This window comes from Aythya ferina (assembly GCF_964211825.1).
Source record: "Aythya ferina genome assembly, chromosome: Z".
NCBI classification, from domain to species: Eukaryota; Metazoa; Chordata; class Aves; order Anseriformes; family Anatidae; genus Aythya; species Aythya ferina.
The window spans coordinates 14,602,299-14,626,840 of record NC_140299.1 but is presented as its reverse complement, the minus strand read 5'-3'; the positions used below and the strand labels follow the sequence as shown (position 1 = coordinate 14,626,840).

General features: G+C 46.2%; 1 protein-coding gene and 2 long non-coding RNA genes across 15 annotated transcripts; 2 read left to right on the top strand and 1 right to left on the bottom strand.

Moving 5' to 3' along the window:
* Positions 1 to 434: 434 nt before the first annotated feature.
* On the top strand, positions 435 to 15,444 carry LOC311426942. Of its 3 annotated transcripts, none has more exons than XR_014687131.1 (3): positions 435 to 479; positions 725 to 1,301; positions 14,322 to 15,444. It is a non-coding gene; the product is annotated as an uncharacterized lncRNA (long non-coding RNA). The 3 variants fall into 3 exon arrangements; XR_014687132.1 differs by lacking the exon at positions 435 to 479 and adding an exon at positions 517 to 546; XR_014687133.1 differs by lacking the exon at positions 435 to 479 and having other exon boundaries at positions 517 to 1,301.
* On the bottom strand, positions 1,346 to 14,306 carry LOC311426941. 11 transcript variants are annotated; one of them, XR_014687120.1, is made up of 3 exons: positions 13,496 to 14,306; positions 7,299 to 10,355; positions 1,346 to 4,158 (listed from the first exon to the last, which is right to left on the bottom strand). It is a non-coding gene; the product is annotated as an uncharacterized lncRNA (long non-coding RNA). The 11 variants fall into 11 exon arrangements; XR_014687121.1 differs by having other exon boundaries at positions 1,346 to 4,120; XR_014687122.1 differs by having other exon boundaries at positions 1,346 to 4,093.
* A 6,404-nt stretch (positions 15,445 to 21,848) lies between the features above and the next one.
* On the top strand, positions 21,849 to 24,542 carry RPL37 (ribosomal protein L37). The gene is made up of 4 exons (XM_084503790.1): positions 21,849 to 21,953; positions 22,653 to 22,788; positions 23,111 to 23,195; positions 24,431 to 24,542. The coding sequence occupies exons 1-4, from the start codon at positions 21,951 to 21,953 to the stop codon at positions 24,498 to 24,500; spliced, it is 294 nt and encodes a 97-aa protein (XP_084359916.1). The 5' UTR covers positions 21,849 to 21,950; the 3' UTR covers positions 24,501 to 24,542.

Genomic DNA, 24,542 nt, shown 5'->3' with positions numbered 1-24,542 from the left:
GGGCTGTGTCAACAGAACTGGCTTTGGTTTGTACCCTTTCAGGACACTGAGGACCCAATTTCATGTCTGTGGGCAGCACGGCTAAGCGGGCAGTGTACTCTGTGTCACTGGGGACAGACGAGGGATTGACTGATTGGCAATGTCAGTGTGCCCTGCACAATGCTGCCGCCACCTTGCTGGAGCAGTTTGCGTGCTCCAAGCACCAAAACGTGCCTCTTGGAGGGCCGGGGGCAAGGCGAGGCAGAGCTGGAGGTGGTGTCAGGAAAGCCTCACGGCTCCTGCCAGGCACTGCGCCAGGCCTCAGCCCTGGGAAGCCAGACCCGCCCTGCGGCCTCCTGGCGCCCATCGGGTGCCACAGCTCCATGCTGCCTAGCAACAAGCGCCAGTGGCCTCGCTATTGGCTGAGCCCAGAGGCGCCAAGGCAGGCGGCCAATGGGGCGGCGCCTGGCCATGACGGAGCAGAGATGTCACAGGGCAGGGTGGGTGACATGGTGCTGGGTGTGCTGGGGCTGCGGCACTCCGGCGATGGTGGCGCACAGGCGAGGCGTGGCCTTTGGGCTGCTTGTGGCCCCTGAGGAGTTCTGCACCATCCAACCTTTGGGGTTCTTCGCCATGCTTTCCCTGAGGAGAGCTTCATCATGCCACTTTTCGTGTTGTTTTCACCGTCCAGCCCCTGAGAAGTGCTTCATCTTCTAACATTTGTTGTTTTTTCTTCTCATTCTAGTCCCTGAGGAGTGCTTCTGCGTGCAGCTTCTGGCGTATTCTTCATTGCGACCCATGAGGAGTTCTTCATCGTCCAGCTTTTCGGGATCTCTTCACCACGTTTCCACTTTAGGAGAGCTTCATCGTCCAGCTTTTGGTGTTTCTCCACTGCAGCCTCTGAGGAGTGCCTTCTTGAGCGGTTTTTGGTGTGTTCTTCACTACATCGCTAAGCAGCATTTCATCGTGCAGCATTTGGGGGTTTTCCCCACACCACGTTTCCCCTGAGGAGGGCTTCACTATTCAGCTCGTCGTGTTTTCTTCACTACGGCGCTTGAGGAGAAATTCTTCGTGGAGCTTTTTGGGGTTTCTTCTCCCTGTGGCCCCTGAAGTGTGCTTCTGCGTGTGGCTTTTGTTGTGTTCTTCACTACGGCCCTGAGGAGTTCTTCAGCGTGCAGCTTTTCTGGTTTTCTTCACTTTGGCCCCTGAGGAGAGCTTCGTGGTGCAGCTTGTGGTGTTTTCTTCACCGCGGCCCTTGAGGAGTTCTGCATCGTCCAGCTTTTGGTGTTCCCTTCATTACGTTTACCCGGAGGAGTTCTTCAGTGTTATAAGTTGCCCCCTTAATTAATTTTCAGAGAGCATTGCATTAATAATAGAAAGGAATTTATTGAGTAAGCAACAGCAAGCAAAACAGCGCTGGGCGGCCGGGGAGTCTCGGCTCCACCAACGGCGCGCACCTCACCCCCGCCAGGGTCCCTTTTTATATCTTGGTAATTCTGGGATTACGCAGCACATCCTGGTATATTCTGCGACTGCGCGCACTGTTGCTAGGGGGTCGTCTCTGTCCCTCTGGTGGTCGTGAAGATGAAGGCCGTAGTCTTCCTCCGCGTTGTGGTTCAACTTCTTTTTTTTTATTTGGTCATGTTGGCCCAGCGTGAGACAGGAATGCAGGATGTTGATACACTAGTTTAGCAACTTATCAGGAGATGGTTACATGAACTTTGCAGCAGTGTCTTTGAACAAAAGAGGCAACTGAGATGCAGAAGGAGAGAAGGGGAGGGGGTTCTCTTTTTTGTTACATTAAGCAAAAGAATTTTCATAGTGTCTAGCCAAGTATTATACATCTTACTTCAGCAGGGAGCTTTTGCAACTCCTGCTCCTCAAACGGAACTCCTTGTTTTATAATACAAAAGACAATGAACAAACATTTATTGTGTATTACAATCCCTCCTTTTTCTTTTAGTTACTCATTTTGTTCATTGAAGCTCTGCAATGCCTGGCTATTAAGAACTAATGTTTCCTCGATTCCTTCGTTGGTACTTATTGGCTCGTATTTGGCATGTATGAGCATTAGATGTGCCGCTTCTAAATATCCCTTTACAATCGCAATCAATTTATTAAAAATACATGGTCCAAAAGTTAGTGCTATTATTAATAACAACAAAGGTCCTGCTATTGTTGATAATAAAGTAGTAAGCCAAGGTGAATAATTAAACCAAGATTCGTACCAGCTCTGTTGGGCTTCATTCTCCTGTTTCCTTTTTTCCAACCCTTCCCTGGGTCTTGCCATTGTATCTCTTACCACTCCAGTGTGATCAGCATACACAGCATTCCTCTTTCAGGGCTGCAAACAGCCCATCCTGTTGAAAAATACCAAATCTAATCCCCTACGATTTTGTAACACTACCTCTGAAGTGACCTGATAGATTTTCCAGGGCCGAGATGGATTGTTCAGTTTGGGTCAGGTCCTCGTCCACAGCAATGCGTAAGGAAGTAAATTCTTGATTTTGTTTAACCAATGAGGCTACCCTGGTCCCCACTCTAGCTCCTCCCAGGATTATTAGGGTGGCCAAAGTTAGAGCCGTGAATGGTTCCCGTCTTTCCAGATGATAACTTGCCACTGTGTGCTGGGTATACATACAATCCTCAGGGTGGTATAGAATCCTTGGTATAATTATCACCTGTATACAAAAATCACGAGACGCATTAAAGAGTTTTAGTGATAGACAAAGAGTTACGCCCACTCATGAACAAACCCACCTAGCGTTGTTGGCTGGGATTAGCCACTCGGTTGATTGTTTTCCATTCTCCATGGTATTACATAGATGACACTTCCCACTAGGAACCGTGCCCACACACCTACCACCTCCAGTGACTTGTGTTAGTGTTACCCTTATGTCTTTTCCCCAACTGCAATGTAGAGGGCTGTTCTTGTTTGTGCGGGTGGGCTCCCCAGGATCCCCAATAGCATCATAATATGAAGGCCTTATACTAAAGCATAATCAACAGTGTTTTGTTACATTTGGGCTTGTTTTGTTTAATAATTGGTAGCTGGCATTCATGACCCCCCCCCATATGTTATTCTCAACTATGTTATCATTCTCAGCTTTACCTGAGCTTGTAGGGCTGCCGAGGGTTGGCACTGTAGTATTTTCCACAGGCTGGATTCCCTGGACATTTTCTGACAATACCTCATTTGTTCCTACTGCCTGGGGCCTATCAGCATCCTCCTTTTTATTAGTATGAGTCCTCCCCTATCTGTTCTGTGTTCGTAAAATCTGACATTTTCCTAGTACCCAGCTAGTATCGTCCAAGTTTGTTATATTTATATATAGAACCTTGCAAATTTCTTTATTTCCATGGAAGGTTCCTGTATACCCTATACCATGCCCTTGCCACCTGTAACGGGTATCCACTTGTCAGTTACAACCTTGCGGCCCATATCCCACTTGTAAGAATTTATTCCGACCAGCCCCGAGTGTCCAGTCCGTAGCAATGGTTTCACACCCCCAGTATGCACAATAATATGCGTTTGGATAATTACAGTACCCCTTTCCTGGGTTAGAACTTGGGCAGAAATAAAATCCTGATAGGTTAAAGCATGGCTGCACTGACACCAGGTCACATAATGTGATGCGGAAACTGGGAGCACCCGCTGTCGTTGTTTGCTGGATGATGAATTGATCCTCCCATCTGATTAAGCTCCATTTAAAAGGCTGGTGGGGATGCGCAGACCCATAGCTGACCAAAACGATGATACTGACTCCCATGTATCGTAGGAGGTGGTCGGAGCCCATCTAAATTGTCGGCCCCTCAGTCCCCCACCGTTTTCACTTCTCTGCCTCGCTTGTCAGTTCGGTTGTAGCGAACTACAAGGTATCGGTTCTTCTTGGCAGCAGCAGTGTTCTTCAGGGGAACCTACTAGGGAGCCTTCGAAACAGGGCCTCCTCCCCTTCCCACAATACACAGATAATACACAATACTTATCGAGTCCGTCTTAGTGTCAGCTTCAAGTCGTCAGGGCCTGGAGCTGCCTCCCATTTACGTTCCCGGATTGGTCCTTTCACTCGGCCGGCATGCGTCCATCCTTTCTCCGCAGTTCGAATAGCCGTTTCTGTGGTAAGCAAAACAACATAGGGGCCTTCCCCATCGTGGTGTTAAAGAAGTCTCTTTCCAAGTCTTAATTAGAATTGAGGGTGATCAAGTGGCAATTCCGAGTCATAGAGCATACCATATAGCATTTCAAAAGGAGAAATTCCTATACCAGTTCTGGGCTGTGTCCATATGTTTAACAGTGCAAGAGGTAAGCATTTTACCCAAGAAGCCTTAGTTTCCAGCACAAGTTTTGTTAGTTGTTTCTTAATTTCACCATTCATTTGCTCTACCTTTCCAGAAGAGGAGGGGTGCCAGGGGCTGTGAAAATCCCACTCAATCTCTAAGGCCTGCTTTAATCCTTGCAGTAAAGCTTTACACCCATTCAGTCACGTGGTCGATTAGGACAAACAAGTAACTCAGTAAAATCTACCTGTATACTTTGGAAAGGTCAAAGCCCTGGCTCCCGTCCCCCTCTAGATAGGTTACAGAAGACCTTTTTATTTATCCTTTGACATATAGTACATCCTCTGCATGTGTGCTTCCCTAAAGTATATATTCCTACACAGACATGCTTTCTTAGAACAACATCACACATTGCTTGCACCTCCCAATGATTCTTCTGATGTAAAACAGTTATTTGCCTCATTATCACTTTATTCAGCATTTCTCTCCCATCAGGGAGTATCGATTTTCCTTAAAATGATCCACATATTTATAACATTAATACCTCCTTGGGAGGTTGTAATTGCTCCAAAATCTTTTTTAGAATTTATCCAAATAGATAGGTGTCCCTGTAAACCCCTAAAGTAAAATTGTCCACCTATATTGTTGCTTCCGCCCCCATTTCAGGGTCTTTCCAGTCAGAGGTGAATATACGTTTGCTCTCAGGGCCAGAGAGCACTCCATTAATAACACTGTTATTCCAGTCTAACAATTTACTAGTTGAATGCCCAATTTAATCATCAAATCCCTTCCCAACAAGTTAGTTTCCGCCTTGGATACATACAATAATTGCCCAGTGATCATTTTATCCCCTGGTCTCAGCTTGGTATCCCCCAAAAGTGGCACTGTTATCCCAGTCCCTTCTACCCCCATCACATTTAGGGTTTCATTAGTTAATTTAATCCCTGATACTTTACAAGTCAGTAATGACTTAGCTGCTCCAGTGTATTGGGTTTGATGGCAAGGTTTGAGGGTGTGTGAGGGGTGTGGGGGTGGGAAACTGCAGTGGCAGCCCCCGTGAAAAACAAAACAAAACAAAAACAGAAACCTCCCCGTGGTAGATAAGGGACAATTTCATCTGGCCCTAAAGGGGCCCACTGCTGCCCAGAGCCAAGCCATAGCAACATAGTCCGTGCCTCTGTGAGAGCACATCCACGAAAACAAACAAACAAACAAACAAACAAACAAAAACCTGCTGCTCAACAGCAGCTGGGAGAGCGAGAAACCCCCCCGAAGACACCAAAGTCAGTGCAGAAGGAGGGGGAGGAGGCGCTCCAGGCGCTGGAGCCGAAGCCCCCCTGCGGCCGCTGGAGAGGCCCCTGGTGGAGCAGGCTGTTCCCCCCTCCCTGATGCTTGGGAAACTGAACAAACACCACAACAAATATGCAAATATACCAAAACTTCTAGACTGTTACTTAGATAATACCTACATCACCTTTCCCTGCTCATTCAACCTCGAATACCTTTAACACTTTCCACAAACCTTTTAACACTTCCTTTATCTTTCTCTAGCCTTTACTTTTCTAATGCCGACATCAAAGGCTCAGTCAGGGGCCAACTTAATTCCATACCTTTTCCCTCCAAGATGCTGAAACAACATCAATATACAACATTTCATCCTGTTTTCCTTCTCTCCACAAAAACATTGACTGTAATATGGTGTTATAATTAGTAGTTCCATTTAGGGGCCACTCCGCTCCATCCTCTAGTTTATAAAGTGGCCACCACTGATTACAATATTTGATAAGAGTTCTTTTACTTTCTGTACCCTCTCACCCCACTATATCCCTCCAATGTGTTAGTATACATCCTAGGAGGCTTTTCCTCGGGATTTCTTTGCTTTGAACTTTTCCTATTGTAATCTACAGTGGTTAATATTCCACCGTTTTCCTAGAAGCTCTTTACTAGTCAATCCCAATCCCTCCAAAATCCACAATATACAGATACACAAGTAAAAACAGACCACTGTAAATTAACTGCCTGTAGACAATTACACTGGGGACATTTAAACCTCATGAGCCGATAATATGCCTGGGCAAATTTTGTTCCCTTAGACATACACCTCAATGGCAGTTCTTATATTTACATATTAACATATTAACATATGTATAAAAGAACACTTTAACAAAAATGCCCGGGCTTTTATATATACAATATACAATGTACAGTTATTATTCCAGTTAGAATTATTCCTCAGCAGCTGCAAACATTATGCCAGTTGCCATTAAAGATCACTTACCCTCCTCCTGTCTCTTTCTTAAAATCTCAGACGTCCCCGGAGTTAATGGGGACTGCCACATATTCCTAGTCACTGGTCCCTGAGTGCTAGAATCAGAGTTGCTATCAGAGTCTCCCCGGGGTTGCAGATTAGGAAGCCCGGGAGTTGGAGGGGCTGCAGGTGGGGATGGTGGAATATAGGGAGGCAGTGGGGCTGGAATCTCTAATTCTCGGTTTATCTTGTGCCTCCCATCCCCTCCTTTTTCTTTTAGAGGATATAAATTGGCTCGAGTTTCCGAGCTGATCCACAAATGTGCATATTCACTTTCTTCCAAACTAAAAGGTTCTTTTGAGTTTACATAAATATTTAGGGCCTGGCAAACCCAATCTTCAAAGGACCCAAATACAGGCCAGTAAAGGTGGTCTCCTCAAATCTGTTTACCACCCCAAACTTCAACACAATAATGTATCATTTTTACTTTATTCCTTCCCCGCCTAAAAGGGGAATCCTCCCAATTTTTAATCATTAATCCCGGGGTAACCTAACATCAGACGTTACCCCGCCCATGGGACCAGAAGGCTTACTCTTCTTCTGTCCCATCTTCTGGAGCGCCTTCACACACACACACAAATCGCTTCCCCCTTTTCGTGGCCCAGTCCCTCGCGGGATGTGGGAACTGCACTACCGAGGGGTCCGCACTCGCTTCGTCCGCAATTGGACGTCTCACAGCGACACGCTCCAGGATACCCAACCCCAACCGAACGGATCACCGGCCTATGCTTACTCACTCCTGAGTCTTCGTTCGGTCTTCGTGCACAAAGATTACTAGGGGTTGCCGGCTTTATTTGCTTGCTGCCGAATTTAGGGTTCGTCGGTGAAGGATTTGAATGAAAGCAGTCCTAGCGAAGGCCGCTGAAATCAGCGGGGCGCCCCCTCCGAAGGTCTTTCAATCAGATTGCCTTCATCCGAGTCACGGCACCAAATTTGTTATAAGTTGCCCCCTTAATTAATTTTCAGAGAGCATTGCATTAATAATAGAAAGGAATTTATTGAGTAAGCAACAGCAAGCAAAACAGCGCTGGGCGGCCGGGGAGTCTCGGCTCCACCAACGGCGCGCACCTCACCCCCGCCAGGGTCCCTTTTTATATCTTGGTAATTCTGGGATTACGCAGCACATCCTGGTATATTCTGCGACTGCGCGCACTGTTGCTAGGGGGTCGTCTCTGTCCCTCTGGTGGTCGTGAAGATGAAGGCCGTAGTCTTCCTCCGCGTTGTGGTTCAACTTCTTTTTTTTTATTTGGTCATGTTGGCCCAGCGTGAGACAGGAATGCAGGATGTTGATACACTAGTTTAGCAACTTATCAGGAGATGGTTACATGAACTTTGCAGCAGTGTCTTTGAACAAAAGAGGCAACTGAGATGCAGAAGGAGAGAAGGGGAGGGGGTTCTCTTTTTTGTTACATTAAGCAAAAGAATTTTCATAGTGTCTAGCCAAGTATTATACATCTTACTTCAGCAGGGAGCTTTTGCAACTCCTGCTCCTCAAACGGAACTCCTTGTTTTATAATACAAAAGACAATGAACAAACATTTATTGTGTATTACAATCCCTCCTTTTTCTTTTAGTTACTCATTTTGTTCATTGAAGCTCTGCAATGCCTGGCTATTAAGAACTAATGTTTCCTCGATTCCTTCGTTGGTACTTATTGGCTCGTATTTGGCATGTATGAGCATTAGATGTGCCGCTTCTAAATATCCCTTTACAATCGCAATCAATTTATTAAAAATACATGGTCCAAAAGTTAGTGCTATTATTAATAACAACAAAGGTCCTGCTATTGTTGATAATAAAGTAGTAAGCCAAGGTGAATAATTAAACCAAGATTCGTACCAGCTCTGTTGGGCTTCATTCTCCTGTTTCCTTTTTTCCAACCCTTCCCTGGGTCTTGCCATTGTATCTCTTACCACTCCAGTGTGATCAGCATACACAGCATTCCTCTTTCAGGGCTGCAAACAGCCCATCCTGTTGAAAAATACCAAATCTAATCCCCTACGATTTTGTAACACTACCTCTGAAGTGACCTGATAGATTTTCCAGGGCCGAGATGGATTGTTCAGTTTGGGTCAGGTCCTCGTCCACAGCAATGCGTAAGGAAGTAAATTCTTGATTTTGTTTAACCAATGAGGCTACCCTGGTCCCCACTCTAGCTCCTCCCAGGATTATTAGGGTGGCCAAAGTTAGAGCCGTGAATGGTTCCCGTCTTTCCAGATGATAACTTGCCACTGTGTGCTGGGTATACATACAATCCTCAGGGTGGTATAGAATCCTTGGTATAATTATCACCTGTATACAAAAATCACGAGACGCATTAAAGAGTTTTAGTGATAGACAAAGAGTTACGCCCACTCATGAACAAACCCACCTAGCGTTGTTGGCTGGGATTAGCCACTCGGTTGATTGTTTTCCATTCTCCATGGTATTACATAGATGACACTTCCCACTAGGAACCGTGCCCACACACCTACCACCTCCAGTGACTTGTGTTAGTGTTACCCTTATGTCTTTTCCCCAACTGCAATGTAGAGGGCTGTTCTTGTTTGTGCGGGTGGGCTCCCCAGGATCCCCAATAGCATCATAATATGAAGGCCTTATACTAAAGCATAATCAACAGTGTTTTGTTACATTTGGGCTTGTTTTGTTTAATAATTGGTAGCTGGCATTCATGACCCCCCCCCATATGTTATTCTCAACTATGTTATCATTCTCAGCTTTACCTGAGCTTGTAGGGCTGCCGAGGGTTGGCACTGTAGTATTTTCCACAGGCTGGATTCCCTGGACATTTTCTGACAATACCTCATTTGTTCCTACTGCCTGGGGCCTATCAGCATCCTCCTTTTTATTAGTATGAGTCCTCCCCTATCTGTTCTGTGTTCGTAAAATCTGACATTTTCCTAGTACCCAGCTAGTATCGTCCAAGTTTGTTATATTTATATATAGAACCTTGCAAATTTCTTTATTTCCATGGAAGGTTCCTGTATACCCTATACCATGCCCTTGCCACCTGTAACGGGTATCCACTTGTCAGTTACAACCTTGCGGCCCATATCCCACTTGTAAGAATTTATTCCGACCAGCCCCGAGTGTCCAGTCCGTAGCAATGGTTTCACACCCCCAGTATGCACAATAATATGCGTTTGGATAATTACAGTACCCCTTTCCTGGGTTAGAACTTGGGCAGAAATAAAATCCTGATAGGTTAAAGCATGGCTGCACTGACACCAGGTCACATAATGTGATGCGGAAACTGGGAGCACCCGCTGTCGTTGTTTGCTGGATGATGAATTGATCCTCCCATCTGATTAAGCTCCATTTAAAAGGCTGGTGGGGATGCGCAGACCCATAGCTGACCAAAACGATGATACTGACTCCCATGTATCGTAGGAGGTGGTCGGAGCCCATCTAAATTGTCGGCCCCTCAGTCCCCCACCGTTTTCACTTCTCTGCCTCGCTTGTCAGTTCGGTTGTAGCGAACTACAAGGTATCGGTTCTTCTTGGCAGCAGCAGTGTTCTTCAGGGGAACCTACTAGGGAGCCTTCGAAACAGGGCCTCCTCCCCTTCCCACAATACACAGATAATACACAATACTTATCGAGTCCGTCTTAGTGTCAGCTTCAAGTCGTCAGGGCCTGGAGCTGCCTCCCATTTACGTTCCCGGATTGGTCCTTTCACTCGGCCGGCATGCGTCCATCCTTTCTCCGCAGTTCGAATAGCCGTTTCTGTGGTAAGCAAAACAACATAGGGGCCTTCCCCATCGTGGTGTTAAAGAAGTCTCTTTCCAAGTCTTAATTAGAATTGAGGGTGATCAAGTGGCAATTCCGAGTCATAGAGCATACCATATAGCATTTCAAAAGGAGAAATTCCTATACCAGTTCTGGGCTGTGTCCATATGTTTAACAGTGCAAGAGGTAAGCATTTTACCCAAGAAGCCTTAGTTTCCAGCACAAGTTTTGTTAGTTGTTTCTTAATTTCACCATTCATTTGCTCTACCTTTCCAGAAGAGGAGGGGTGCCAGGGGCTGTGAAAATCCCACTCAATCTCTAAGGCCTGCTTTAATCCTTGCAGTAAAGCTTTACACCCATTCAGTCACGTGGTCGATTAGGACAAACAAGTAACTCAGTAAAATCTACCTGTATACTTTGGAAAGGTCAAAGCCCTGGCTCCCGTCCCCCTCTAGATAGGTTACAGAAGACCTTTTTATTTATCCTTTGACATATAGTACATCCTCTGCATGTGTGCTTCCCTAAAGTATATATTCCTACACAGACATGCTTTCTTAGAACAACATCACACATTGCTTGCACCTCCCAATGATTCTTCTGATGTAAAACAGTTATTTGCCTCATTATCACTTTATTCAGCATTTCTCTCCCATCAGGGAGTATCGATTTTCCTTAAAATGATCCACATATTTATAACATTAATACCTCCTTGGGAGGTTGTAATTGCTCCAAAATCTTTTTTAGAATTTATCCAAATAGATAGGTGTCCCTGTAAACCCCTAAAGTAAAATTGTCCACCTATATTGTTGCTTCCGCCCCCATTTCAGGGTCTTTCCAGTCAGAGGTGAATATACGTTTGCTCTCAGGGCCAGAGAGCACTCCATTAATAACACTGTTATTCCAGTCTAACAATTTACTAGTTGAATGCCCAATTTAATCATCAAATCCCTTCCCAACAAGTTAGTTTCCGCCTTGGATACATACAATAATTGCCCAGTGATCATTTTATCCCCTGGTCTCAGCTTGGTATCCCCCAAAAGTGGCACTGTTATCCCAGTCCCTTCTACCCCCATCACATTTAGGGTTTCATTAGTTAATTTAATCCCTGATACTTTACAAGTCAGTAATGACTTAGCTGCTCCAGTGTATTGGGTTTGATGGCAAGGTTTGAGGGTGTGTGAGGGGTGTGGGGGTGGGAAACTGCAGTGGCAGCCCCCGTGAAAAACAAAACAAAACAAAAACAGAAACCTCCCCGTGGTAGATAAGGGACAATTTCATCTGGCCCTAAAGGGGCCCACTGCTGCCCAGAGCCAAGCCATAGCAACATAGTCCGTGCCTCTGTGAGAGCACATCCACGAAAACAAACAAACAAACAAACAAACAAACAAAAACCTGCTGCTCAACAGCAGCTGGGAGAGCGAGAAACCCCCCCGAAGACACCAAAGTCAGTGCAGAAGGAGGGGGAGGAGGCGCTCCAGGCGCTGGAGCCGAAGCCCCCCTGCGGCCGCTGGAGAGGCCCCTGGTGGAGCAGGCTGTTCCCCCCTCCCTGATGCTTGGGAAACTGAACAAACACCACAACAAATATGCAAATATACCAAAACTTCTAGACTGTTACTTAGATAATACCTACATCACCTTTCCCTGCTCATTCAACCTCGAATACCTTTAACACTTTCCACAAACCTTTTAACACTTCCTTTATCTTTCTCTAGCCTTTACTTTTCTAATGCCGACATCAAAGGCTCAGTCAGGGGCCAACTTAATTCCATACCTTTTCCCTCCAAGATGCTGAAACAACATCAATATACAACATTTCATCCTGTTTTCCTTCTCTCCACAAAAACATTGACTGTAATATGGTGTTATAATTAGTAGTTCCATTTAGGGGCCACTCCGCTCCATCCTCTAGTTTATAAAGTGGCCACCACTGATTACAATATTTGATAAGAGTTCTTTTACTTTCTGTACCCTCTCACCCCACTATATCCCTCCAATGTGTTAGTATACATCCTAGGAGGCTTTTCCTCGGGATTTCTTTGCTTTGAACTTTTCCTATTGTAATCTACAGTGGTTAATATTCCACCGTTTTCCTAGAAGCTCTTTACTAGTCAATCCCAATCCCTCCAAAATCCACAATATACAGATACACAAGTAAAAACAGACCACTGTAAATTAACTGCCTGTAGACAATTACACTGGGGACATTTAAACCTGATGAGCCGATAATATGCCTGGGCAAATTTTGTTCCCTTAGACATACACCTCAATGGCAGTTCTTATATTTACATATTAACATATTAACATATGTATAAAAGAACACTTTAACAAAAATGCCCGGGCTTTTATATATACAATATACAATGTACAGTTATTATTCCAGTTAGAATTATTCCTCAGCAGCTGCAAACATTATGCCAGTTGCCATTAAAGATCACTTACCCTCCTCCTGTCTCTTTCTTAAAATCTCAGACGTCCCCGGAGTTAATGGGGACTGCCACATATTCCTAGTCACTGGTCCCTGAGTGCTAGAATCAGAGTTGCTATCAGAGTCTCCCCGGGGTTGCAGATTAGGAAGCCCGGGAGTTGGAGGGGCTGCAGGTGGGGATGGTGGAATATAGGGAGGCAGTGGGGCTGGAATCTCTAATTCTCGGTTTATCTTGTGCCTCCCATCCCCTCCTTTTTCTTTTAGAGGATATAAATTGGCTCGAGTTTCCGAGCTGATCCACAAATGTGCATATTCACTTTCTTCCAAACTAAAAGGTTCTTTTGAGTTTACATAAATATTTAGGGCCTGGCAAACCCAATCTTCAAAGGACCCAAATACAGGCCAGTAAAGGTGGTCTCCTCAAATCTGTTTACCACCCCAAACTTCAACACAATAATGTATCATTTTTACTTTATTCCTTCCCCGCCTAAAAGGGGAATCCTCCCAATTTTTAATCATTAATCCCGGGGTAACCTAACATCAGACGTTACCCCGCCCATGGGACCAGAAGGCTTACTCTTCTTCTGTCCCATCTTCTGGAGCGCCTTCACACACACACACAAATCGCTTCCCCCTTTTCGTGGCCCAGTCCCTCGCGGGATGTGGGAACTGCACTACCGAGGGGTCCGCACTCGCTTCGTCCGCAATTGGACGTCTCACAGCGACACGCTCCAGGATACCCAACCCCAACCGAACGGATCACCGGCCTATGCTTACTCACTCCTGAGTCTTCGTTCGGTCTTCGTGCACAAAGATTACTAGGGGTTGCCGGCTTTATTTGCTTGCTGCCGAATTTAGGGTTCGTCGGTGAAGGATTTGAATGAAAGCAGTCCTAGCGAAGGCCGCTGAAATCAGCGGGGCGCCCCCTCCGAAGGTCTTTCAATCAGATTGCCTTCATCCGAGTCACGGCACCAAATTTGTTATAAGTTGCCCCCTTAATTAATTTTCAGAGAGCATTGCATTAATAATAGAAAGGAATTTATTGAGTAAGCAACAGCAAGCAAAACAGCGCTGGGCGGCCGGGGAGTCTCGGCTCCACCAACGGCGCGCACCTCACCCCCGCCAGGGTCCCTTTTTATATCTTGGTAATTCTGGGATTACGCAGCACATCCTGGTATATTCTGCGACTGCGCGCACTGTTGCTAGGGGGTCGTCTCTGTCCCTCTGGTGGTCGTGAAGATGAAGGCCGTAGTCTTCCTCCGCGTTGTGGTTCAACTTCTTTTTTTTTATTTGGTCATGTTGGCCCAGCGTGAGACAGGAATGCAGGATGTTGATACACTAGTTTAGCAACTTATCAGGAGATGGTTACATGAACTTTGCAGCAGTGTCTTTGAACAAAAGAGGCAACTGAGATGCAGAAGGAGAGAAGGGGAGGGGGTTCTCTTTTTTGTTACATTAAGCAAAAGAATTTTCATAGTGTCTAGCCAAGTATTATACATCTTACTTCAGCAGGGAGCTTTTGCAACTCCTGCTCCTCAAACGGAACTCCTTGTTTTATAATACAAAAGACAATGAACAAACATTTATTGTGTATTACATTCAGCGTGCAGCTTTTCTGGTTCTCTTCACTTCGGCCCCTGAGGAGAGCTTCGTGGTGCAGCTTGTGGTGTTTTCTTCACTGCGGCCCTGAGGAGTTCTGCACCATCCAGCCTTTGGGGTTCTTCGCCATGCTTTCCCTGAGGAGAGCTTCATCATGCCGCTTTTCGTGTTGTTTTCACCGTCCAGCCCCTGAGAAGTGCTTCATCTTTTAACATTTGGTGTTTTTTCTTCTCATTCTAGGCCCTGAGGAGTGCTTCTGCGTGCAGCTTCTGGCGTATTCTTCATTGCGACCCATGAGGAGTTCTTCATCGTCCAGCTTTTCGGGATCTCTTCACCACGTTTCCACTTTAGGAGAGCTTCATCGTCCAGCTTTTGGTGTTTCTCCACTGCAGCCTCTGAGGAGTGCCTTCTTGAGCGGTTTTTGGTGTGTTCTTCACTACATCGCTAAGCAGCATTTCATCGTGCAGCATTTGGGGGTTTTCCCCACACCACGTTTCCCCTGAGGAGGGCTTCACTATTCAGCTCGTCGTGTTTTCTTCACTACGGCGCTTGAGGAGAAATTCTTCGTGGAGCTTTTTGGGGTTTCTTCTCCCTGTGGCCCCTGAAGTGTGCTTCTGCGTGTGGCTTTTGTTGTGTTCTTCACTACGGCCCTGAGGAGTTCTTCAGCGTGCAGCTTTTCTGGTTTTCTTCACTTTGGCCCCTGAGGAGAGCTTCGTGGTGCAGCTTGTGGTGTTTTCTTCACCGCGGCCCTTGAGGAGTTCTGCATCGTCCAGCTTTTGGTGTTCCCTTCATTACGTTTACCCGGAGGAGTTCTTCAGCGTGCAGCTTTTCTGGTTCTCTTCACTTCGGCCCCTGAGGAGAGCTTCGTGGTGCAGCTTGTGGTGTTTTCTTCACTGCGGCCCTGAGGAGTTCTGCATCGTGCAGCTTTTGGAGTTTTCTACAATGAGGCGCTTTTTGGCATCTCCCACGTCTGCAGCCAGACCGACAGCTCCGTGCCTGACGTGTGAAGAAGCACGTTCTTCTGTTTGTTTTCAATCTGCCAACACATCATTTCATGTAGAGCTGTCTTTTTTGTACTAGGAGGTGCCATGTTCTGTCATGCTGCAATAAATCTCTTTCAAACCGTTTCCGAGTTCTCTTGCCTCATGTACTGGGTTTATGTGGCAAGGTTTTGGTAGCGGGGGGGCCATCAGGGTGGGTTCTGCGAGTAGAATCCAGAAACTGCGCCATGTTAGAGAAGGGCCCGCTGCTGGCCACAGCCAGGCCAAGAAGCGCTGTCGTTTGTGCCTCTGTGAGCTCCATATTTAAGAAAGGTTAAAAAAAAAAAAAAAAAAATTGCTGCGGAAGAGCAGCTGGGAGAGAGGGAGGAATGAGAAACAGCCTTGCAGACGCCAAGGTCGGTGAAGAGGGAGGGGGAGAGGTGCTCCAGGCACCAGAGCCTGCAGCCTGTGGTGAGGACCACGGTGAAGCAGGCTGTCCCCCTGCAGCCCATGGTGTACCACGATGGAGCAGGGTTCCACGCTGCAGCCTGCGGAGGAGACCCCGGTGGAGCAGGGGCAGAGAGCGACCGAGAAGGAGCGGCGGAGACAAAGCGCTACAGACTGACCTCAGCCCCATTGCCCCGCTCCCCTGAGCCGCTCGGGGGGAGGAGGTGCACTGGGGGGGGGAAATCTTACTGTCTCCCTACTCGGAGTCTGCTTTGCCCGTCACAATACCTGCTGAGTGATCTCCCCGTCCTTATCTCAGCCCTTGAGCCCTTGGCATCGTATTTTCTCTCCCTTTCCCTTTCAGGAGGGGGAGTGAGAGAGCGGCCGTGGTGGCACTCGGCTGCCCACCCAAGTAAAAGCACCACACAGTAACACCTAAACTAAAGTCCCTTTGCTGCATCTGAAGTCCTTTCTTCCTTGTCCTAAATCTCTGGCCTGGGGAGAAGTTTGCTCGCTTTTTATTTGCAGCATCCTTCTCCACATCTCGGTTCTGCCTGCTCCTGACATTAAAGCCTTAGTCCATTAATCCAATGTTCAATCTTTCCTTAGAGACCATGTTTCCTAAAAGTCTGATCCTAAGAAGGGTCATTCTTAGCATCACTTCCTGGGTTCCTTGGATGCTTTCTGCTTGGTGTGTGTGTTCCTTGAAATACAATCCTCAGAAATGGACAAGATTTCAGTGGAAAATTTCACAGTAGACCCCACACTCTGGATAGAGCAGTCTTCCGCTCCCTCTCACCTTCTGCAACCTGCTGATGGGAGCATGAGGTGGAGGGTGCCGAAGGCTTTCTGAAGGCGACACATGGGGGTCTTCCCTGAGCAAGGTGTTCTGCTGTCAGAGAAGGAAACGGCTTTGTTGTTTGTTTCTCACCATCGGCACTTTGTTGCAGTTTCAGTTGTGATTGCCTAACTACACATAACCTATTGGATTATTTCTTTGGGTATTTTTGCAGGAGTGGACATTTAACTCATTAGTTCAAACAGTGAGATCACGTTCATGTCATTCACTTACTTTTCAGCCGAATGCAACTTTTCATAGAATTTGCTAGCGTTGCAAGGGCCCAGCCATGACTGCTCTCCTCTTAAGGCACCTCCAGTGCTAAGGAGACGGGGAAAGACTTTGGGAGTGCATTTTGTGTCTTCCCAGTGGGATGCTGATGCGCTAAACTTTTCTATCATGGAGCGTGATGTGAATCTCCAAACCAAGCAACAACAAGACAACAAAAACAAAACGCTCTTGCTACTGTCTCCCATGATATCCTGCTAACAAAGCTGACAAAGCGTGGGGCAGAAGAGCGGACAGTAAGGTGGGTTGCGAACTGGCTGACTGGCCGAGCTCAGAGGGTGGTGATCAGCGGAGCAGAGTCCGGTTGGAGACCTGTGATAAGCTCAGGGGTCGGTGCTGGGGCCCATCTTGTTCGACAGCTTCATCGACGACTCTGATGAGGGAACAGTGTCCACCCTCAGCAAGTACGCTGGCGATACAAAGCTGGGAGGAGTGGCTGGCACGCCAGAAGGCTGTGCTGCCATTCAGCGAGACCTGGACAGGCTGGAGAGCTGGGCAGGAAGAAACCAGAGGAGGTTTCACAAAAGCAAGTTGCACCTGGGAAGTGTTATATATGGAGTGGTAATTTGTGTTGAGACAATGGTTGATATTAATAAAGAAGGGGGAGATGTGGGAGTGTGGCCATGGGGGTGGGCAAACCCTGTGGTTAATGACAACAGTAGACTCTTAATGATGAGGCCATCAGGAATGTACAAGAGCTTAGAGGGAACAAAAAAGGGTGACTCAGGAGACTCCATGCCGTCTGGGGTTGCTTGTTCTCCGGCCATGAAGGCATGGAAGTTGCTGCGTGTTTGCTGTTGCTGGGCAAAGTTGTTTGACCAAGGAAAAGTTGTTTTTGAAAAGGATTGCTGTGGGGAGAAGGGTATAAGAGGGGAGCCTGCCCTCAAGGTAAAAAAAAAAAAAAAAAAAAAAAAAAGGCAACACGATGAAGTTATGTCATCAATAAAGAAGCAGAAAGAAGGAATGAAAAGGAACAGGCTAGCAGAACAGGGACCAGGACGGGAACAGCAGGCACATTGATTGCCTCATGAAGATAGGTTCGGCCAGACTCAGCAAACCTCTCAGAGAAGCTCGTACAGAAAGTCGCTGGAAATGGGCGCACCGGAGCTGCAAAGAAGCTCACGCTGAGAGAAGCGGAGCCGCGCACACAGCTGCCCCTCGCTGGTAAGCAGTTGCGCATTATGGGGAATCATACGTTCTTAGAAACAAAGACTGTCCTGGTAACCTTACGGATTATTCTCCTTCTTAACAATCAGACAGTTTATGATCCTGAAATATGGGACCAAACTGAGGTCAAGGTGTGGGACTCTGCAACTAAAAACGACAAGGTTGCAGCGGGATTGCTCAGCACCTGGCGAGCAGTCTCTGAGGCCTTGAAGAGCCGTGTGGGACCACAGTCAGACACGTCTGGTTTGCCAGACACTGAGGGAGCTGCGGGCTCCTTTACTGATCCGACTGCTACGCCATCGGCCCCTCTGCTGCTACAGCCATCGAAGGCCTTTGCTGTTCCGCCCCCTGGTGACCTGGACGTGCCTTTTGACCCAGGCCCTATGGGCCTTGCAAAGGAGATGGATATGCTTTTCTTCGATGCGGGAAGTACGGGATACATAAGGCCCAAAGACTGAGTTGCTTAACAACTTAAAGCGAGACATACTGCTCCCACGACTAGCCCTGGAATTCTCCGGTGTTTGTAATGAAGAAAAGGAATGGAAAATGGAGACTGTTGTGTGTAATCAAGAAAAGGAATGGAAAACGGAGACTGTTAAGTCATGGAACTTAAAGGACTGTTTGTTACCTTTCCTGATTGTACCTATGTATAGGCATACTCGGGTTTCATATGTAAAAGCAATGTTCTGTATATTTAGAATGTTTGCTGTTCGTGTGTGCGTGTTGGTGGAGCGTAGACTCCCCGCACACCCAGCGCTGTTTACTTGCCTTTTATACCTTTTATACCTTTTATAAATATTCTTTTATAAATATTACTAAATTCAGAGTGAGATTAGACCTCATTTATAACAAGTAGCTGTTAGTATGCAAGCCTGTGGTTTTAAGGAGGCTGGAGTTCGCAAGTGGCAGTGAATGCCATCTTCATACATGACCTGCATGGGGGCTAGGAGCTGCTGAGATGATACGGGGTCAGCCACGGCTCTGCCCATTCCGTACCCTTTAAATTTCCAGCCGTCCTGAATACTGAAGAAGGCTGCGTGATGATACCAAGAGTCCTTTCCTAACAGGTTAAAAATATTTAAATGAACAAGATTATTTTTACCCCACAAAGGACAAGAATAATTCCTTTGGCAATGTATCCTTGCAGGCAGCCAAATCAACACACTGCTGTTGAAGGCTGTTGCTATGGTATCTGTCCAACATCTTCACAGCATCTTACAGATTTCTGAGACCTAACGTGAAAAAAAGAGAAGAAAAGAGGCACCAGATGAAAGATGCATACCCAGGTTGCTGGGAAAATATGACCTAGTCCATCCTGTAGGACGAATTCATACTTAAAGAGTGTTTTTTTTTGTTTGTTTGTTTTGGTTTGGTTTGGTTTGTTTTTTTCCAGTGAGAGTTGAGAGAGATTTGTTTCTCACCTTTCACTACAGATGGACCATGGATGGACTAGATGCAATATATTTTCATCTAAAGATGGAAATCTCCAAAGTGAAAGAAGTGAGGTGCCTGGGACACACCTTTGTGTGCCTGGAAACGATGCAGATAAAATCAAAATGGCTTTTTTTGCCCCATCTCTCAGTCCTAGCAGAAGTCAAAAGCCTTCCAGCACATAAATCTGTGCTGAAGGAATTCAGTGGCAGGCCACACTCAGGAAAAAAATGACAAATTAACATCAGAACAACTGCACAAGGCTGATTTGCACCAGAGCGAATATGCAACAGATGAGGCCTAATTGTTTTTGAGATGGTGCCATGGGCTGATCTCTTTTTCTGTACAAAGAGCTCTACATTACAGGGTTTCAATTGTCCACATGTTGTCAAAGAGCTCTACATTACAGGGTTTCAATTGTCCACATGTTCTTCATGGGAGGGCTCTTCACGGTTTGCAGGCTTATAATTCCACAATCAATGTTAAACAAAGTGGCTTTATCATCATTTTCTGATTTTCATTTAGGAGTATATGCATTGAGCTGGTGATAAAATAAACACAAATTTATGCAGCTTTCTCTTGTTATAAATGAAGATACAACTCAATCTGAGTTTAGTAATATTTATAAAAGGCTTTTTATTTACTTTTTTAATTTTTTATTTTTATTTATAAAACAGCGCTGGGTGTGCAGGGAGTCTACACTCTAGCAACATTCACACACTAACATCGAACTTTCCAAACATACAGAACATGGCTTTTACATATTCATAAGTATAGAGTATGCCTATACATATGTACAGTCAGAAAAGGTATCAATTGAAACATAAATATGGCAAAGTTTTCTGAATTCTGGCAAGGGTTTAACAAACAATCCTTTAAGTCTATTACTATTAATGTCCATGACTGGGGGAGCACTGTTGGGGTTGGTAATCCCAGTTGAAGTGCTCCCATATCTTCCGTGACTTCACTGGTTTCTCTCAGACCATATAATGGTCTTCATTTTCCATTCCTTTTCTTGATTACTAACACCAGAGAATTCCAGGGGTAGTTGTGGGAACAGTGAAGGCCTGCAGTGGCAGTAGCGGTTGGGGCGTGATGGTGCAGCAGGAGGATCGGTGGCCAAGACTGCGGCTCCCTCACTGCCTGGCAACCCACACATGTCTGACTGTGGCCCCACAGGGCTCTGTAAGGCCTCAGAGACTGCTCGCCAGGTGCTGAGCAATCCCACTGCAACCTTGTCGTTTTTAGTTGCAGAGTCCCACACCTTGACCTCAGTTTGGTCCCATATTTCAGGATCATAAACTGTCTGATTGTTAAGAAGGAGAATAATCCGTAAGGTTACCAGGACAGTCTTTGTTTCTAAGAACGTATGATTCCCCATAATGCGCAACTGCTTACCAGCGAGGGGCAGTTGTGTGCGCGGCTCCGCTTCTCTCAGCGTGAGCTTCTTTGCAGCTCCGGTGCGCCCATTTCCAGCGACTTTCTGTACGAGCTTCTCTGAGAGGTTTGCTGAGTTTGGCTGAACCTATCCTCATGAGGCGATCAGTGTGCCTGTTCCCGTCCTGGTCCCTGTTTTGCTAGCCTGTTCCTTTTCATTCCTTTTCTCTACTCCTTTATTGATGACATAACTTCATTACATCGTGTTGCCTTTTCATCTCAAGGACAGGCTCCCTTCTTATACCCTTCTCCCCACAGCAGTCCTTTTCCAACAACTGGTCAAACAACCTTGCATATTTCCAACAGTTGGTCAAACAAGCTTGCATATAACAGCAACAGCAAACCCCCAGCAACTTCCATGCCTTAAGGGCTGCAGAACAAGCAACCCCGGATGGCATGGCTCCTGAATCACCCTTCTTTGTGCCCTCTAAGCTCTTTTACATTCCTGATGGCCTCATCGTTGAGTCTGATGTTATCACCAACCATGGGGCTTGTCGACCCCCATGGCCACACTCCCACATCTCCCCCTTCTTTATTAGCATCAACCATCTTCTTGACACGAATTATTACTCCATAGATCACATTCTGTGCGTGTAATTTTGCCCAGTACTAACTCTGATGTAATTCCCCATAGTCTCTAGGTCTATTGGAGATGTATGGTAGGAGAATACATGTGGCAGAGACGAATTAAAATCGATTTTTCACTGCTTATATCTGGTTTAATGCTTTAGACGGTATCACGGGAGCTGCATGCCACAGACAAGCAGACTCTCCACTGCTCACTTCCCCTTTATCACAGCCAAAAATGCCCCGCTCCTGGACGTTTAAAGTACCAGGAGCTCTCCCCAAGCCCCGCAGCCTAGGCATGCGCTTCTGGGGCGGCCGTAGCGAACACAGCACAGCGGGGAAGGGGGCAGAGAGCGCCTGAGGGGCCGGGCCGGAGGGGGCCGGGCCGGGCTGCGCGGCCGCTCCCCCGGAAGCCGTTTCGGGGCTATAGCGGAAGGGAGGCGGGGCCCGGCCTCTTTGGTGCTGGCGGCGGGGGAAGATGGTGAGCGCCGGGACGGGGGCGCGGGGCATCGGCCGCCATCCGCCGCCACGCCGCGCCCGGCGGCACCGCGGGCCACAGAGGGGGCTCGAGGAAGCCCCGGCGCCACGATGCGGGCCCGAGCGGCGGCGTTGGGGCGGCCGATGGAGGGCAGCGGCCTCGGAGCCTCGGGGCCTTGGGGCCTGGGCCTGGGCTGGCGGCGGGGGAGGGGGGGGGGTTAGGGTCGTGCTGGCGGCGGGGCGGGGAGGCTGAAGGGACGGGGCTCGGTTGACCTGGCCGCCCGCGGTGAGCGTGGGGCAGGCGTGCGGGGAGTAAACGCGTTTTTGGAAAAATAAGTTTAATATTTGTTGGTGAGGAGGCTGAAGGAAAAGAGAAGGGCCTTGGGGGTAAACGCCGGGTGGTTTCACGTGGATCAGTGCAGAGCGGGGGGGGGATGGGGGCAGGGTGGTGGAGGGAAGGCCAAGGAGCCCATTTCTGAAAATGGAGGAGGCCTGCAAGTAAAACTGGGGGGGTGGTTTAGAGTTCAGCGTGGCGCTGACACACTGTGGCAGAGTCCTACCCAGCAGGTAATTCCTAATTAATACCTCAGAGGAGTTAGGGAACTTTTGCTGGTATTTTAGACAAAGTTATCCTTTGAGGTATGGATGTATCTATCAAGTGGTCGTGATATTTACACATGCAATGTCTTGAAATCTTTGTCAGACGAAGGGCACGTCATCATTTGGTAAGCGAAGAAACAAGACACACACTTTGTGTCGCCGATGTGGGTCCAAGGCATACCACCTGCAGAAGTCTACCTGTGGGAAATGTGGATATCCCGCAAAGCGTAAGAGAAAGTGTAAGTATGGAGCTTTTAACTGACTTGAGCTTAAGTACTTGCATTTCTCTTCTTCAGTAGTTAGACTTTTTTTTTTTTTTTTTTTCAAACCAGGGAAAAATAGTCTGTCATCCTGGAATATTTGAAGCTTTTTTGAATTGAAATTAATACTGATTTAATTAATTTAGCTGATACTTCAGCTACCTTGCAGTATTACTACATAAAAATTGACTTGGTTTAAAACTTTTTTTCTTCCTGTTGCTGAATATTTGTGCCATTCAAATGTACTGTGCAGCAAATTATTTTGTGGACATCATGAGTAACAATAACTTCCATGTTCTAGATAACTGGAGCGCAAAGGCTAAGAGGCGCAACACCACTGGTACTGGTCGCATGAGGCACCTGAAGAAGGTCTATCGTCGATTCAGGTATGATGTTTCATTGCAAACTAGTATAACATGAAATCTTACGTGGGTTTCACTTTATTCTGAAATCCATCTTGATTCGTAGTTAACATGTTTAGTTAGCACACTTAATGTGGTATGGTCTTCCTTTTAAAATATATCATGAAATAAAGGATGCCTTATGTAATTGGTAGCATATTCCTTTGAGGTTATAAAGCTTACCATTAGTAATACGTGGGCTGTATAAAAAGCTCTGATGTTTCTTTTAAATGCAGGTAGTGCAAAACAGAGAGGGTATTGTAATAAAATGGCCAAACTTTAAAAGATACTGCAAGAATTTGTGAGTCAGTTAGGTTGCTGATTGCACTCAAGTGTGGGTTTTTATAAGGGAATTCTTGAAATATGTTCTAATCCCTTCACTTAAATCCACAAAAAAAAGTTGAGAATTGAAATACTTCTGTAGTCGCTCTGTTACCTGGGTGGACTCAGTTAACAGTAAGTAGTTATAATACCAGATTGTGTTCGAGGTTTCAAGATCTTACTATAAAGCAGAGAGTTGTACTTATGAAGTAATGTAGGGGAAGGTACTGTGCTGTTAAATTAAGAATTCTTCTTGTAATTAAATCCGTGTTCTAAAACAAAACTGTGTAACTTCTGGTCTAGTAAGTCCTGGAACTAGGTGTAGTAGAGGGATCAGTTTTGTAGGTGTTTTTAAATTATCACAGTCCATCCCAGCAGCAGCCAGAAAATAGCTCTTGTATAACTGCGACCTCTGTTCCACCAAGTGTGGCTGAAATGGAAGCGTCATTTCCTGACAGCAAGCTTGGGGCTGACTCTTCTGTCATGCCTGTGCTAATTTTTGGTTGGAAGCACGGAGAATTTCTGTAAGAAATTGACTTGATTTTTCAGTTCTAACAAACTGAAACGTATTGTTGAGTTGCTTAGTAGAACTTAAAATATGGGATGCCTTCAGCTGATGTTCTGGATCAGTCTCACTGTTTGCCCTCAGAAATCTTCCTATTTGAAGAAGTCAAAATTAACAGAAGAAAGAAAACCATACCACTAATTCCAAACAGCTTGTCAATGATGCTTCTTACTAAAAATGTCTGAACATATGAACTTCATAGTGATTTCAGTGCATTACTGAGATAAGCTGACAAAAAGATGATAAACTTGATCTGTAATATTAATTATTAGAACAAATGACCTTGAGCAAAAGTATACCTTTTAAAAAGCGGTAACTGTATTTCTAATTGCAGGAATGGATTCCGTGAGGGAACCACACCGAAGCCTAAGAGAGCAGCTGTTGCAGCCTCCAGTTCATCATAAAGATTCATCTATTTGCTAAAATAAATGGTCTTATCCAGATAA